Source organism: Diabrotica undecimpunctata, chromosome 2 (genome assembly GCF_040954645.1).
Source record: "Diabrotica undecimpunctata isolate CICGRU chromosome 2, icDiaUnde3, whole genome shotgun sequence".
In the NCBI taxonomy this organism is placed as follows: Eukaryota; Metazoa; Arthropoda; class Insecta; order Coleoptera; family Chrysomelidae; genus Diabrotica; species Diabrotica undecimpunctata.
The window spans coordinates 58,476,680-58,495,427 of record NC_092804.1 but is presented as its reverse complement, the minus strand read 5'-3'; the positions used below and the strand labels follow the sequence as shown (position 1 = coordinate 58,495,427).

At 31.9% G+C, this 18,748-nt stretch overlaps 1 protein-coding gene across 1 annotated transcript in view; it reads right to left on the bottom strand.

The window, feature by feature from the left end:
* The window catches only part of LOC140434601 (uncharacterized), a 147,368-nt gene that overhangs the window by 53,670 nt on the left and 74,950 nt on the right, over positions 1–18,748 (bottom strand). The window contains exons 4-6 of the mRNA XM_072522982.1: positions 11,726–11,873; positions 10,789–11,067; positions 607–830 (exon numbers count right to left, since the gene is read on the bottom strand). Coding sequence (XP_072379083.1) covers positions 607–830; positions 10,789–11,067; positions 11,726–11,873 — 651 coding nt within the window. The remainder of the gene's footprint in view (positions 1–606; positions 831–10,788; positions 11,068–11,725; positions 11,874–18,748) is intronic.

The following is an 18,748-nucleotide window of genomic DNA, read 5'->3' as shown; positions in this document are numbered from 1 at the left end:
ACAGGGTTGCCACTTCCGTTGAATTCACTGAACCGAATACTATATTCTCCACCTTCATCATCGTTGTGGTCTTCACCCGTATCCCTGGGCAAGGGGGCCGTGTTATACCCCACGGAACTGGGTCCCTATCTGAACTATCTATACTCAAAGAATACTGGCGCAGGAAAAATAAGGCAGGACAGAAATGTAAAATACCCAAAGCTGGGGAACTAACATTAATAACGCAATGAGCGAGAGAAACATGAACGACGAGATGTGCTTAGATAGAAGAAGATCGATGCTAAGTCTATAGAACTGACAGACTATGAAATCGTTTTATATGCTGTTTTAAATATTAAATGATTTAAAGTCAAGATTTCAATTTGTCAAAAAATGATTTAAAGCTATTTTGGTTTTTTCCGGACATATTAGTATTTCGTTTTGATGGTCGTTTGACGGTTTTGACCTCTAACCATTGCTTAAAATAGTTATAATATTTAAATAGCAAAAGATATGGTAAAATTAGAAGTTTTTTTAAATAACTAGATGTGTGTGTAATATAGGTTAAATGGTATTATATTTAATCCCTTGCAGGTTTAGTAAAAATAGAAACACTACGAGTTTTACCTGAAAAGCCCTGGCTACCCTTCGGATAACGACCGTCCTTCTGGCAGTTCGTCCTTCGTCATCCTCTTCGTGAAATAATCCAGTTATTTTATGCGAAAGGCTCAGAAGGAATGATATATGTGCAGAGGATAGAGCTCCTTGTATAAGCCCCAATATAATGTATGATGGGATTGTCACGTACAATACGTTGTATATATGGGATAGGTAGAAGATTATCATGATACCTAAAACGGGAAAATGAGAATATAAAATAAAAATTAAAAACAGTTTCAAAATGTTTTAATATGTTCATTATAAATTAAAGTCGATAAAAGCCTACAAGTTAATATAATTAGTTATACTAAAACAATTTTTCAATGCATTCATAAAGCATAAGTATGTAAATTGGTAAAGATATATTTTTACCAATGTTTGATAATATGAATTTTCGAAAGTCTAAAAGATTTACTTAATTTTTACCTAGGCATTTAAATTACAACAAATGTGGTTATATTGTCTTATACAGTGTGTTCATAAAGTTTGGAAACGGTCTATTAACTCATAACTTAATTATTTTACAGTTAAAACTCTGACAGGTCAATTTTTATTTTCGTTTTTTAACCTTTTTGGTAAAAAAAACTTTTACCCCCACTATTTTACCAGACGAGGCGTCATCGATAATCTTTTTAAATAGAAAGAGCATATTTTTATCTAAAAAATTATAAGCCCATATTTTTCTGAGTACAACCGTACCAAACTCATCACATTTAAACTTCACTATACAGAGTGTAAAGGAAACCAGTACTCGTATTCCTTAAAATTTAGTTCAAAATTTATTTGAAGAAAATTATTAAAGAAGTAATTTCATATTAAACACAAACAAATAACATAATTACAAAAAATGCTCGAATATAGTGGCCTATTGTTGTAAGATACAGAAGGTAGATTGCTTATCTATAAAAGATAACCAATTCCATTTAAATGATAATGGCTTTGTAATGCAACAATACAATAAAGTAAAGTAATAATGACTGTACTCAGTACATTGACATGTCAAATTCAACAACCAGACAGTAAATTTGTAGTTACCATTGAATATGTCAACACTAAATTGATTTTGTGCCACATCGATTTAGTAGTCTGCACTAGTATCTTTTTGAGAAATATTACCTTAATAGAAATTATTTGAAATTACCATGGTGCTGTCAGAAAAACAGTGAATAGAAGTTTTAATGATCTTTGATTAGGGCCATCTTAAAAGAAGTATGGCTGAAGTATGCGATGTTTTTAATAAAAAATATTCTGATCGAATACCAATAAGTAAAGCGACGGTAAGCAAAATATTGCATAAATTTAATGATATTGGCAATGTTAGAGATAAGCTCAAGAGTGACAAACCCACCGTTTCCAACGACAATCAATTAAATGTATTATTTGAAATTGAAGAAAATCCTCATTCTTCAATTACAACTTTATAAACGGACAATGAGATCTGTCATGGTGCTGTTCATAAAATGCTAAAATAGATCAAATTACATCCATATAAAATTAAACTTATGCATACACTCAATGAAGACGACTTTGATAGATGCATGGAATTGTAAAAATATGCAAGAATTTTGTAATCGAAATAATGAATTTGAATATAATATCCTGTTTTCCGACAAGGCTACTTTTTGTTTAAATGGTACCGTTACTAGGCAAGATTGTCGTTATTGGGCAACAAAAAATCCCAATTGGACAATGGAAGTTTTGACCCAATATCCCCAAAAGTAAACGTATGAGCTGGGATTGTTAGGAATACCATTGTAGGATCGTATTTTTTTGACGGCACTGTGACGGATGAAAGTTATTCAGAGATATTGTAAACCTAAGTAGTTCCATTTTTAACCGCAGCATTTCCAGATATCAATAATCCTGGTCAAATAGATCCGACCATTTGATATCATCGGGATTGAGCAAGTCCACATTATGCTGTAGTGGTTAGAAATTTTCTAAATGCAACTTTTCCCAATCGCTGGATTGGATGACGCGGCCACATTGAATGGCCTGCTAGGTCGCCAGATTTGAATCCCATGAACTTTTCTATTAGGGTTATTTGAAAAGTAAAGTATATGTAAACCGACCTGGACAAATTTGGTAGACCTCAAACAGAGAATTCGTAATGAAATGCAACAAATTAGACCAGTGATGTTGTCAAACATAATCCAAAAATTCATTGGACGGTTGGATACTGTCAATTAAAAGGAGCTTGATTCGAACATTTGTTGTAATTATGTTATTTGTTTGTCTTTAATATAAAATGACTTCTATAATAATTTTCTTTGTAAAATAAATTTTGAATTAAATTTTAAGAAATACGAGCACTGGTTCCTATACACTCTGTATACGAAAGTTTGAATATGATGAGTTTGGTTCGGTTGTACTCAGAAAAATATGGGCTTTAAATTTTTTAGATAAAAATATGCATTTTCCATTTAAAAAAATATCGATGACGTCACATCTGCTAAGGTAGTGGGGGTAAAAGTTATTTTTTCCCAAAAAGGTTAAAAAAGAAAAATCAAAATCGACCTGTCAGAGCTTTATCTCTAAAAATAACTAAGTCATGAGATAATAGACCGTTTCCACACTTTATGAATGCACTGTATAAGGTATATACATAATTATTTATAATGAGAATAAGAAAGTTATTGAAATGAAAATTAATGGAGAAAAATCAAGATGGCACTAAGAAATAATAATAATAGTAATAAGGTAGTTTTTAATACTATAATTAATTTTTATTAACATGTTTAAACAATAAAAATATAGGAAAAATATTATGTTGCTATCATTCTATTTAGGAAACCTTCTGGTCATCATACAGGTAATTAAACACCCTAAAGTTCTCACTAGCAGATACATCTGAACAAACGACAAATGACCAAATAGACTACATAATATGTATAACAAAAGAAACTCAATAAAAGTTGTGAAAAGTATCCGAGCTTAGAGATGCCAATAAATGCCACTATTTTTATAGAAATAATAAGACAGATTAAAAAAGATTGTAAGACTAAGAAATCAAATAGTTTTTATTTAAAGAGGAAAATAATAAACGATGCCGTAAAAAAACTACCATAACAGAAGAGAAAACACATAAAAAACATTAATCTTTTTAAACTTATTTGATTCTGATTAAACTTTTCGAATAATCTATAATGACATAATTAAAGTTTATTTTGACATTTTGACTTCTGGACATTTTTCATAGAATTTATTTCTTGGATTTCGAAATTATTTGGCTAGTAGCTCTGATACGACTCAGTTGATCGTTACCATTTTCGAGTAAGGATTAAAGATATTGCTTTTTAGTTAAAAACCTTTTATCATCGACATTACCTATATTAGCAATTTTTAAATCTAAGTTTTAATGTAAACCAACCTGAATAATAGAATTACCACAATTTGTGATGAATATGAACTGAAGCTAAGCACCACAAAGACAAAGATAATGGTTGTCAGTAAAACGCCAATACAACCAGAAGTGCTAAAAGCTTATGGACAACAACCGGAGAGAACCAACAGCATCCCTTACATTGGTTGTAATCTAACTAAGAACTGGAATATGAGCAAAAAATTTAGAATACGCATAGAGAAAGCCAGAGCTGCATTTTTTACGATAAAGAGAATCTCGTGAAAACGATATCACTTTGAGACTGAAAATTAGATTAGTAAGATGTTATGTGTTCTTTATTTTTTTTATATGGTATCGAAGGTTGGATTTTAACACATACACTTCTCAGAAAATTGAAAGACTTTAAATCCTGGATTTATCGGATAATTCTACGAATAAATTTGGTAGATCAAGATCGTAGCGAGGTTGTTGGCGGAAGGGAAAAGTTACGGATGTGGTTAGAACAGTTAATAATGGCAAACTGAAATATTTTGGCTATATTATGCGTTATCCAGAGAGATATAATATACTCCATTTAACAATACATGGCAAGATAGACGGAAGAAGAGGGCCAGGTTGAAAAATAACTTTAATAATAAAAAATTTTTCTGAGCTACCGTCAACAAAACTCGTATCGTCAATTCAATAGCCAACGCACGACAATCGATCATAGCACAGGAAGAAGAAAGACGTAAACTAAAGGTTTTTGTACCTATTTATAAGTGGCATTTTGCACATTATTTAAGTAAGTAGTTCTACCACATTTTTTAGTAACCGTCGAAATTTCATCCCATTTTTGTTTTAAATAATGTTCAATTACTTACTTTCAGATGTCATTGATAAGGGTTTGATAATGACAATCTGTAATTACAGGCAGCGATTACCAAACAATAAATCTCATTTTCCTGCGATTAAAAGACCGAAGAATATATAGGGTATTGCAAAAATTTAAGCAATTTCCTTCAATAAGAAATGGACCAATAACATGATCTCCTAGAATTCCAGTCCAAACGTTAACTTTTCTAGGATACTACATCCTCCCAGCAATACACAAATGTTTATTTTTCCTAAATCAATAGCATCCGAAGGTTGGATTGTGTCTGCTGTGAATACCAAATAAAGATCCATCCGAAAATAAACTATATTTCCAAAAATTGTTATTTTCATGGATTGTTTCAATCACATTTTCATAGAATTCCATTCGCTTAAAATGATCATCAGAAAAAATTTCTTTAATTTTTTCTCAATGAGAATATTTATACTTTGTAGATGGTATGTGGGATTCGTCTTTGGAACTAGAACTCGACGGGGCTTTAAATCACCATTATTCACAAAAAAAAACACAGCTATTTCTCTTTGTACTTAATTACGATTCTAATGCATTGACATCCTGGCAGGATCGCCATGTAATGTTGGTTGTCTTTGTGTTAACTCAATTTATTTTCCATATTATACTTTCAAAATTACAGATGGATACTTTTATATTTTATTAAACAAACTTATCAATTACAGATTTAACCAAAATCGGGTTGAAAACAATGTTTCACTTAATCTTATTATCTATTTACATCCATTCAATATATACAGACTTTGTGTTTATATACACAAACAGGTATATGTGTAAATACTTGATGGTTTTATATAACAATCTATTTTAATGTTTATTAATATTGTCTATAATATGACGTTTTGGCATTAAATTAAATCTCAATCCGTATAACGCGAATATTTAAAAATATCTATGTGGGGCATGCCACAGGTCGTGAGTTCATTTCGGAATCGTGCCTGTTCTCGAAGTTGATAGGTCTCCAGTTTTCATTCCATTTTTGTTACTATTATTATAGTAAATAACTTGGTGAAGTGGCTTCAAAGACTAATCGCTCGAGAGATACCAGCGGCTACAGGGAAAATAACTCTATGTTCCCTATAAATTAATTGCCGATATTTTGTAGTTGGATGAATTTGTAGAAGCACCAGAGAAATCTATCGGAGGCAAAAATAAAACAAAAAGAAAAAATGGTTCGATAAAGAATGCGAACAAGCCCTAAAATAACAAACAAAAGAATACTGAATTATCTATCGAACTTATCAGAACAAAAAGTATAGATTTCAACAGAGAGAGGGAGAGAGAGAGGAAGAGAAAGAGAGAGAAGTAGGTAGAAGAATACTAAGCCAAAAATGGGACAATATAAACAACAAATTGAAAAGGTAAAAGGAGAACATACACACAATCAAACTTAAACACTCTACAGTGCAGTAAGAAAACATAAGACAGGCCCTCATATAGGGACGCCCAATTTCCAGATATATTATATATATATATATATATATATATATATATATATATATATATATATATATATATATGGAATGCTTATTGCTGAAAATAAAAAAAAACAAAAGATAGGCTGAATATTTTGAAGAACTCCTGAACGACACTAATGAAACTTATGAAAACGGTGTAAACAACGGAAAAATGAGTAACTTCTTCTTCTTTCTATGCCGTCCCCATTAACGGAGGTTGGCGACCACATTTCTAAAAGTTTCTCTGTCTCTTGCAACGTGAAATAATTCGTCTACAGTCATGTTTGTCCGTTCTCGAATATTTCGCAGCCATCATTTCCTCTTTCTACCTATTTCCTTTTTGTCATCGACTCTACCCTGCATGATGACCTGCAGAAGACTATATTTATCATTCCTCATTATGTGTCCAAGGTATGCAGTCTTGAGTACTTTTATTGTTCTCAACAATTTTTTGTCTAGACCCATCCTTCTCAGCACTTCCTCATTGGTAACCCTGGCAGTCCATGGAATTCTCAACATTCTCCGGTGTATCCAAAGTTCAAAGGCTTCAAGCTTCTTAACTATTTGCGCTTTTAACGTCCCTGTTTCTACCACGTACAATAGTTGGGACCAGACGTAACATTCAACAAACCTCAGTCTCAGCGCAGTATTCAGATTTTTGTCACAGAACAATTGCTTGAATTTTAAGAACGCTGCCCTTGCCATTTCTATTCGTACTCTGATACTTTATCACTCTCTCTATTTGCTGTCCACCAAGGGTTAGTTGTTCATTATTTATTGAACTTTGCAAAATTAAAGGCAAATATCTAGCACAATTTTAATAATCAAATCTTGCCCAAGTACTTTCGCTTTCTACAGCATCATCAGGGGCATCTGAAATCAGCCAAGAAACGTTTTTTTTATATGAAGAAAATTGATTAACTTCCATAAAAAACTCGAAGTTATTGGATGATAAAAGTTTTTTATGATTAACGTTTTAGACTAACTTCGTCAAACTTGGGCTATCCAGCAAGCACAGAATGTAATAAACATGAATTTAAACATAAATTGTATATAACACTACACTAAAACAAGGACAAACAGTTTAAAATTATTTAAAAATTATTCTACGCTACATTCTTGTCGGCAACAGGAGAGATAATGGTATTTAACGAAAATGTTAAGGCGACATGTGACATATGACAGCTTTGATGGGCAGTCACAATCATGAATATATGATCTGCACATATTAAAATTCTGTGTAAGTAAGCTGGCATTGACCAAAGGTCCAACTAACGCTACTATAGAAAATCAGCTATATAGTATTGTTAGTGGACCTTTGGTCAATGCCAGCTTACTTACACAGAATTTTAATATGTGCAGATCACACTATCCAAGATTGTGACTGCTCATCAAGGCTGTCATTTGTCACATGTCACCTTAACATTTCCGTTAAATACCATTATCTCTCCTGTTGCCGACAAGAATGTAGCGTAGAATAATTTTTAAATAATTTTAAACTGTTTGTCCTTGTTTTTGTGTAGTGTTATGTACAATTTATGTTTAAACTCATGTTTATTAAATTCTGTGCTTGCTGGATAGCCCAAATTTAACAAAGTAAGTCTAAAACGTTAATCACAAAAAACTTTTATCATCCATTAACTTCGAGTTTTTTATCGAAGTTAATCAATTTTCTTCATATAAAAAAAATGTTTCTTGGCTTATTTCAGATGCCCCTGATGATGCTGTAGAAAGCGAAAGTACTTGGGCATGATTTGACTATTAAAATTGTGCTCGATATTTGCCTTTAATTTTTCAAAGTTCATTTCTTCGAGCATTCAACCTTATATCAACATTCTTTATTGGACTCCTTGATACTATCATAAATTTGGTCTTATCTGTGTTGATGTCAAGTCCCATTTAAATGCGTATCGAACGATCGAAATAGAAATATCCCCATCAAGCCTAGAATAAAACCCTAAAAAACCGTAAATCCCCGAGTCTGAACAATATTAATACATACTTAATTAAATAAGGTGATAATGAAATCATAAGTAAAATATATCAATTAATAGTAAAGGCCTGACAACAAAAAATAATGCCGACAAAATGGTATGGCAGTACTATTGTACGACTAGAAAAGAAAGGAAAAAAAAGCTCGTGTATGAACTATAGAATAATTTCACTTATCAATACTAGATATAAACTATTAGTTTCGGTATTGCTTAAAGGATTTCTACCATATGCCGAAGAGTTAGTTGCTGACTACCAGTATGGCTTCAGGTCTGGAACATCGACAATTGATCAAATATTTACTACTATAGTTAGGAGTGCCTGTCGGCAAAAAAGTTTATGATAGATGATACCCTTTCCAAACTTTGGGTATCGTTTCATTAGGCCAAATCTAATTTCCCGAACATTTTCAACCGTCAGACAGGAAAATAGGAAAACAAGTTCCGTCAGACAATATATTCTTTTAATTAAAAAGCTTAAAAATTATAAGAAAAACATGAAAATAAAATTGTCTGATGATAAATATAGTGGATAATGTGGACAGTCTTAGCGCAACGGCAAGATACTGGCTTTCTAAGCCAAAGCGCACGAGTTCGAATCTCGGCACCAAAAATGACATTGTCACTTCTAAAAATGATACGAGCCGTTTACCGTGCTTCGGAGGACACTTAAGTTGTCAGCCCCTTCGGCTAGTGTGTACATCAATCCTAGCTACTTGAAACGGTGTTAAAGATGCAAATGGCGCCGGAACCTGTCTAAAAGGATTTCTCCGGCAAAAATGCCATACGATATTATTATTATTATTATATCACTCAACACTCTGGCGACTCCAATATGGTTAAAAAACCACTTTGACAAAATTCATAGATAACCACCTAATTTTTTGGGGATACCTACTTTCATTAACAGCAGCATAAATACCTTTTCATATTGTCTGACGGAACTTGTTTCCGATTTTTCTGTCTGATGGGTGAAAATTTTCGGGAAACTTAAAGGAAAAATGCCCCAGAGAGGAAAGAACCAAAGAATTTCATAAAAGGAAGTCGTGTCAGATTTGATCTAATGAAGCGATACCCAAAGTTTCGAGAGAGTAGTATCATAAACTTTTTTGCCGACGGACACCCTAACTATCAGATAAATGCTTGAAAACTGTTAACAGCATAATCAAGACGTACATCAGATCTTTATAGGTTTAAAACAGGCATACAAGAAACATACAGGTACATAATAAACTAGCTCGGTAACGCGAATGTGTGTACAACTCCCTTCCACAAGTAGAATAGGAGTTAAAACGTCAAATAATTCCTGCGTGAATTTTGGACTGAGACAGAGTGATCTGCTCACCCCATTTTTGTTTAACCTGGCACTAAAATATTCCATGCGAAAAATTTATTCGAAAATCAAACCAGACATAGCTGTTAAGTGAGTAAAGATCGTTCTCGACTTTGCCGATGACGTAGAAGCAGTACCACAATCAACATTAAAAGTTAAGGATATTTTCTTAAGTTTTGAAGTAGCTGCATATCGGTCTAGAAGTAAATGATGATACAACAAAATACAGATTCGTTTCAAGAACGACGACGAATAAGGCCAAATATTATTATAAATGATGATAACTTCGAAGTTGGTTAAAGAATTTAAATATCTAGGAGCAACAATCGTTAGTGACAATGAAGTAGAACGAGAAGTTAAAACGGTAATACTTGCGGAACAAATCTTTCATTACAGTGCAACATCTAATGATGCCAAAACTTCTATCACGAAATGCAAAAATCTAGAGATTCAAAACCATTATACGACCAACCGTGGTGTAAGGAAGCGAAACCTGGACGATAACAAAAAAAAAGAAGTAAACAAATTGGTGTGGGAATGATAAATCCTTAAAGTAATATACGGCCCTTGCAGAGATATCGCCACAAACCAATGGAGGCGCATACACAATAATGAACTAGAGTCTCCCTTCGGAAAGAAAAGTTTGGAGAGATATATAAAGGCCTATAGACTAAGATGGGCAGGACATGTAATACATAGTAATGACAATCACGGGTATAAACAGTGTGTTTTAGAAAATATGGAAAATATGCAAAATATGGAAGAAAATCTGTTTAACGGCCTAAAAAAAGATGAAAAGATGGAGTCAGAGAGGATCTGGAGAAAATGTGGGTGGGAAATTAATGAAAGGCAATAGTAAACGCGATAAGGTTAGCTAGAGTTGTAACGACATTAATGATAATGATGATGGCTAAAATTAGTAAAAGAAAGGTCATGTAAAAGTTTTGAATAAAAGTTGAACATTAAGATCAATTGCTCATAGGTAAAAAATGCAATTGATCAAAAGCAAAATAAATTCTTTCAGAAATAAAATCATGAAGATGAAAATTTACGTGTTATCAAATGATTGAAATAAACTATTATCTTTATTATTTCATTATCTCAAAGAATTAAAAATATCAAATATCTTCCTTACTTACCATTGCATGAGGCAATCGTCACAGTTGGACTAATCCTTCTTAATATCCACGGGGCTACTAAAGCTGAACCAGCTGCTATTATGGAACTAGCAGAAACCAAGTAAGATCCCTTGTTCACATTAATAACATCACTATAAACTGGATTATACCATATGGAAACAGAGCTTTGTAAAACCAAAAATGGTAAAAATGCGATCGAAGAAAAAAGATGGCTAATGGATATCACTGCTAAGTTCACGATTAGGATTTTCTTTGTGTACACAGGTCCAGTTATTCGACCTTAAATAAAAAATGTCTACTTTTTAAATCAAATATTTATTTAATTATTTTTTAAATGGTGGCAGTGGTAATTTAATAAAATAAATTATTTAGTTTGAAATTTTAAGGTATTCATTAAATGTAATGTTAACGAATTTATTGGTATTGTAATTTCCATTTTTAAAAATGTTTTACAGTTTAGTTTATTCATTTTCTATTTAAAATATTTTATTATTACTCTATTTGAGATGATATTGCGTCGAGTTCATATTTCAGAAAATCATAAAAAAACTAAAAAGAAAGGCTCAGTATAGCACACTTTATACATTACATTTGTATATAAAACACATATAAATTGTACTTTGTACCTATAAACATAAATTTAGCGGCTAGCGGCTGGCGGAAGCATTTCCTTTTTTTTACATTTATAGTACTATTTTAAGTGGTAAATAAGCATTTCTTCAATCAGATGATTTTGTTTGCCAAATAAAAGCATTGCACCTATCGTGTTGCATCTAGTTGCATCTCAATGTCTCATTCGCCTTTAACGCACTAAATGGAACAATAAATTAAGGCAAAAGCGGCAGGTGACAGGTATGTTTATTCTGTATCTTAGAACATGAAGAGCAACAATTCATTAAAGCAAGCATAAAGCCAGTATACCCTAACAACGAGTTACCTGTAGGCCCATTTCTATTGCCACCTCTGACAACAGCTAACAGTCTTCTAACAGATGTCGCTCCAATGGAACTATTAATAGAGTCTCTACGTCTTACACCCTGTAAATGAAGATTAAATCTGGATCTGGTTGGAGAGATGGCAGTGCTCTAAAACATTATATAGCAGTTAGTGAACTTATACTATCTCACCTTCCAAAAAAAACCGTCCATCAAAAATTTCACCAAATTCAATATAGTCCAGGCGGTATCTGTTTTGGGTTGGGTAAATCGTATATCATTCTATTTTTTTGCTTTAATTGCTTCGAAATATTATATGAAATAATAATTTCACTATGAGGAAACTTTAAAAGGTAGGCTAAATTTTTTATTAAACAATTTGTGAAAACAGTCTTAAAAAATAGGGTCAAAAATAAATGTATTTCAATAATCTTTTTTAGATATTTAGAAATCACATCTTTAAATTTTATTGTCAGAATTTACCAAAAAGATCTTTATAATCTAAAAATAATATAAAAAAAGACTACACAAAATTTCAGTAAACTCGTTTAGTTTTCGCATAATAACTTTCTAAAATCTAAATTTTTTAAAAAAGGTATTCATTTTCAATATTGTGGAGAACCAACAAAAAAGTTTTAAATAGGTAATTGATTAAAGTAAAGAAAAAAATTAAGTAAATTTTTTGCATATAAATGAGAAATCAGGCTTTCAAATAAAATTCGTATCATTGAAATCCGTTAACCCTCCGTTACTCGCGCGGAGTGTTGTGAACACCCCATGCCTTCTTCTCTTCTCATGGCGCCGTCTCCTTTCGAAGTTTGGCGATCCAAATGGCAATTGTAGCTTTGGAAACTGCTGCGCGAAAGATTTCTGCGGATGAGCGGTCGAACCATCTACTCAGGTCTTTCAGCCACGAGTTCTGCCGTCTTCCTACTGATCTTTTGTCCTGTACTTTTCCTTACAGTAAATTTATCAAAAAAATCATATACTCTTTGAACGGTTTTGTATTCATTGTGTAGAAAAAAATTAAATAATCTTTAGTGTTGTTAATGTTGCATCATGTTTTTTAAAATCATATCAATATATCACATTTACCCCAGGGGCAAATGTGAAGAAAGTTTACATTTTTGTAGTAAATATTATATTTGATAGTCTGGGGTTATTGTATAAAAATGTAATTCAAGCTCTCTACTTGTGTTTTTTTAGAATTTATTTTGTCGAAAAAATACAAAAGACTTTAACTTTTCGAAAACAATGTCAGAACAAAGGAAACAAAAATATAATAAAATTAAACAAACACTCCAAGTTTTCTTTCAGTTAATGTTGAATGTTAAAGCCTTTAAAGGTAACTGGTATACCAAAATGCCAGATATATAATGTGTCCAGAACTTGTCGTCGTTCTCCTTTGAGGATATATCATTTGCTAAATACAGCTGCAATTAATTCCCACATCGTTTATTTCCCTAATAATCCTACTAAAAAAATTCCCAGATCGAAGTTTCTAGAAGAGATTGGATTTACTCTAGTGCAACCACAGATGGAAGTTAGGTCACAAGTAAAATCTCTTTCAAACTCTCTGAAAAGAGTCCTAGGTAATGCAGCAACAATCAGTGACAATATGCCTATTAAAAAGGCAGGATGCACTAATATGTCCACGAGCAAAAGACATTAAATGTAAGACTTGTTGTAAAAATTGCAATAAAAATATGTGCCTAAGCTATATGAACACAATATCTGATGTATGCTACCGAGGCCAGTGAATTTATTCTAAGTTTGTTTATTGTTCTTTATATATAATGAAAAAATTTTGGTTTCATCTTTTTTACTTTATGTTTTTATTTTTTTTTTATTTCTTTCTCAGTTGTGCGCAAATTTATTCCTAAAATCTATGTTTATAAAATTCAACGACTACATATTGTAGAATGTAATATTTGTTCAAATAAATAGTTTTATTTTGTGACAAACTGTTTACATTATATACCTGAAATATAAAAAAAGTTTGGGTTTTATTACTTAAACAAAAACTAATGGGGTGCTGCAGACACCCCGCGAGTTGAGAGGTTCCTGAAATATGAGCGATTAAAGGAAAGTTAAATAGCATAGGGAATTTTTTAAACAACTGTAGAATTTGTAAGCTAATAAACAAATCGAATAAGTTTTCAATTTTTAATTAACATTTTTTTCTAATCTTATATCGAAAGTTCAGCGAAAGATGAAAAAAAAACATTAAGATTGTTCAATAGGGAACTTGTATACAATTTTAAATTCGAAAAAAAATGCTATAAATCACAACAGAACATAATTTAAAATATATATATAAAAAAAGTTGTTTTTGTCTTTCTTTTGGTCCCTTAAAATGATTAAAATCGAGACAAAATTCAAATTAGGGCAGCTATTCCAAAACGCGCCCTCATTGGTAGTGACGTCATATAGTACGAATGTTCAAGGATTAGCGCCATTAATTCATTACGTTTGACATTCGCTTACTTGTGGTAGTTATTTTATGGTGTATCTTAGTTTTATACATATATTTCACAGAAACTAGATAGTTTCTGTGAAAGATATATTTTATAATATTTGAGTGTTTTTCTTTCTTTTCTTTTCTCTCCCTTTTCTCTCTTTTATTTTTTGAGAGACAATTTTTTTAAAATGACCGAAGAGGGTTTTGTCCAGAGACTAGTCTAAGAACTTACCCATTGTAAATATGTTTATGGTGGTCATATATTTTCCAAACGGTGAAAATTTTTCCCTGAGAGAAGTTCGGGGAGTTAAAGCAAATAACTAAGTATATATTATACTCCTATTATACTAATTTTATTTTGATTATTATTTTCATACCTATTTAATTATAAAACTTTATAAGGAGTACTTTAAACTAAGTATAGTGTCAATATTATTGGAAGCACAGCTTTCTTGAAAGGTGGATTGAGCTGAGGTGAAAAAAAAAACTGTAACGACTGTAACGACTGTAGCGATACATCGCGCGACCACAAACTACATGATATAGTAAACGCAGTGCCGTGCGTGTTTATTAATTAAATGAAATAAAATAAAATAAAATAAAATTTACTATTTTTGATGAGAATAAGCCATAATTTAAGTTTATAATAAGTTTATTTTTATATAATCGAATCGAATCGAATAGATTATTGAATCGAATCGAATTGGTTAATACTTTTATACGAGACAGGAGACCTGTCATTACACAAACATACGTTATGACGTCACAAGAGATCGCGTGCTTTTTCGAGATTGTTTGAAATGATTTAAATACACAGAAGATTTTAAGCTTATATTACTAAGTTATTATAAGTTTTTGAAGCGTGAAATTTTGGAACGTTATTATGTATTAAAACAAAAATGTACAAGTTCTCTAAGTTATAATCGATCAAACTTAACGACAAAAAACAAAATGGCGTAATTTTGCATGGTCCTATTCATTTATACGTAAAAAGATGAAAAACAAATAATTTTTTTAGAGTATCATATCTGAAAGTTTTAATTCATGGGACCTCAGTTAAAATGACCAAAATTGGTCCACTTAAAGCTAAGATAATTGAAATTTTAAAGTTTTTTGTATTGTTTAAGTTTTAACTCAAAATTTTAACCAGGTTGCACACAAGAAAAAGAAGTGAAAATTTAATCTGCTAAGTAGTTGGCACGAGAAAGGTATTTGTTTACGAAACAGTTAGAAATTGAAAAAGCTACTCTATTTGTTCATTAGCTTAAAAATGATTGTACAGTTGTTTAAAAAATTCGCAGAGCTTTCCTATTTAATGGATTTCAATGATTCAAGTTATATTTGAAAGCTTGAATGCGCTTTTATTTATAAAAAAATTCAAGTATTTAAAACTATTTTATTGGCCAGGAATAATTTTGAAAATTAATAATTTTTTTTTTAAATTTAGATTCTAAATTATTCTGTGAAAACGACGTGATTTATTCTGCTAAAATTTTGTACAAAGTTTTTTATATTAAAAAGATTCTCTGGGTAAATTTTTAAAGTTCTATGTGGCTTTTAAGTACTTCTTATAAGAAAAAGATTATTGAAAATTGTTTTAATGGTTTTTGCTAATTTTCTAATAATAATTATTATTTTTTTAATTTGCAATCAATTCTCTCTTATAGGAAATTGCAAAACTTTTTTGTTTAAACAAAATTTGTCTAAAATGCCTAGCTCCCAAGATATAGCACATAAAAAGAGAAAAAAAAATAAATTTTCTAAATTTTTTCTCAAATTTAGCCCACTTTTTGAAGTGTCGGCATAGTGAAATTATCATTTCTAATAATATTTCGAAGCGATTAAAGAAAAATGTAGGATAATATACGATTTACCAAAATGAGGTGTTTTATAACAGATATCACCTGGTCTATCAGATTTTTTATTATTGATTTACCGTGTAATAATTAATGCTGCCCCCTAGTAACCACAATATTTGAGCTAATAAATTAGTGTGGTACCATATAAATACAAGCATTTATTTTAATAATGTTTATTGAAATGAACCAAAGAAAACTTAGTGAAATGTGCAGTAATAAATAAATCCGATTAATAATTTGTAAAAGTTAAACAAAAAGATGTCTACGCGATCCGATAAGTAGTTAGCCTCACCGCCCGATAGCGCCACTATCGCAATAAAAATTTACTATCGTGTACTACTAAAAATGTAATATACTATATAGTATACTACAGCATTGTGAACTAGATTATCGTAGACGGCTAATGTCAAAATTTCAACCGAAGTTTCGTTTTAACCGCGTATGGAAGCAAGGGTGCTTCAGGATTAAAAAGAGCAATATCGGTCGGAGATTTGATTCTTGTTTTGTGAAGGGAAATCACGCAGTGAAATCAAAGAGCCCCTGGATGCTGTGTAGGGTGACTCTTTTTCTTCGATAGCTTCCGTCAAAGATTGGTTTAACGAGTTTTAATGTAATTGCCAGTCGGTTTTTGATAAGTCACGCCCAGATGCTCCGAAAACGGCTACCACGTGAAAAAAAAATCCATGATCTCGTATTCTCGTAAGGTAACGGCCACCGTTTTCTGGGATTCACAAGCTGTGATTTATATCGATTACTTGGAGAAGGGCAAAGTGATCACATATTACACTCACTATAACAACGCATCGGCTCATACTGCACCATCGTCATGGCCACATGGGTCGAATTGTGAAGCCTCAGCCACGGCATTCTCCAAGTGTGACTTTTTTTTGTTTTCAAATTTAAAAAAGTCACTCAGTCAGAAATTTAAGTCGAATGAAGAGATCATCGCCGCCATGGAGGCTTACTTCACGAAAACGTATTTGTTAGACGGGTTAAAGAAGTTGGAGGATCACGGGGTCAAAATTTATCAAGCTAAAAGGAGACTATGTTAAGAAATAAATCGCCACTTTTTCAAAATTTTCGTTTTTCTTTTGTAGACTAAGTACTTATCGAACCGTATCTACTTTGTTTTACCGTTTTGTGCTTCCTTGCACAACTTCGCAAATTCTTCCTTTAAATTGTTAATTAAACTTATTGTACTATTTATTAAACTAAAAGTAATTAAACTGAAACAAGGAAAAAAAAACAAAACAAATTAATTTTGGCACAATATGAGCAATTGTGTGTAACGAAAAATTAACAGAAATATTTCGAGTTGATTGTTTTTGTACATTTTGATGTTTTTTACGCAATTCAACAAATGTTTTGAAAGAGAGATGAGAGGGGATTTAAATTTGTGACAGTTCTGGTACGTTTTATATTTTCATTTAACAGAACGGTATCATAAATTTATCATAATATGCAGTTTGAATAAAGGAGCTAATAATAATCCGAACAAAGTATATTTTTAGGAAACTGAATCCATTAGCAGTAGCGAATTATAACTCTGCTATTATTGTTCTTAGCATTTTGTTGTCAAATTCATAATACACAATAAATAAACTTTAAAAAAGCTCCTGGTCCTAAAGAAAAGCCTAACTGCCTGCTACCAAGAGGAATCCAAAATTAAGGGGAAGTTAATTGGGAATAATATTTCTTTGAAAGATCAGGGTTTATCTAGCTCACATGACCATATCTACGAAGACTATTTCCTAGGTTACTCAAAAAGCGTTAGGGTACCTAAGTAAAAGACCAGTAAGGTATGGGGTACTTGGGTGTGAGAAAAATTAAGATAACAGGATCATAGCGACAATGCGCTGTCCTGAGTTTTGCAATCGGTTAGGAAACCATGTTGGGGTTCTATTACCCAGGACCTCCACATGAAGAGCATTTGGCTGATAGTTGTGCCCCTATCGCGCATCAGAGTGCTATAGGGGGGAAAGGGATGGTACGGAGCATTGGAGCGCGGTGGGGCGACTCCTGTATTTTACACGAGTTAACACACCTCGGTCCAATGAATTGTTACACCCGAACGTAATTCTTAGGGGTAAACATTTCTCACAGGCTGGGTTTAATCAAATTGCTTGCTTGCTGGGTGTGAGAAAATGTTAAAGGTCGTGGGAAGAATACGGCGTCCTTTGGTACGCCGCCAGGTGTGAGAGGTGGACGGACAGGTATGGGCAGGCGAGCAGATCCCAATTAGTCTTTTTTTTCGTGTAAAATTGGAACATTACCGCAAAAGCGAACCTATTCTTAATTTGACATGACATAGCTTTTGTGTCTTGATAAATCTGATGATGTCTTCTCCTTTCAAAATTTTAGTAGGACTGCTGTTCCCGAATTATTTTTCTCCTTAGGATTCTTAATATTTATTAACTTTGTCAGGCAGATTACTTTGCGCCACATGGTATTACTGGTATAATTGCTCTTCTGTAAATTTTAAGTTTATAATTTTCCATTTAGAAAAGTATATTTTAGCTTCTTATACTTTAGAACGTTGTTGTATTTCCAGTTAGTTATGTTTCCTGTCAGAATTCGTTCATTGATTATCACGCTTCTTCCATTAGTTCCTTTAACTGAGACCCATGAGTATTTAAATTTTTCTACCTTTTCGAACTCATATTCTCCAATTTTTATCTCTGTCGTAATAACTGTATTTTTCTTGG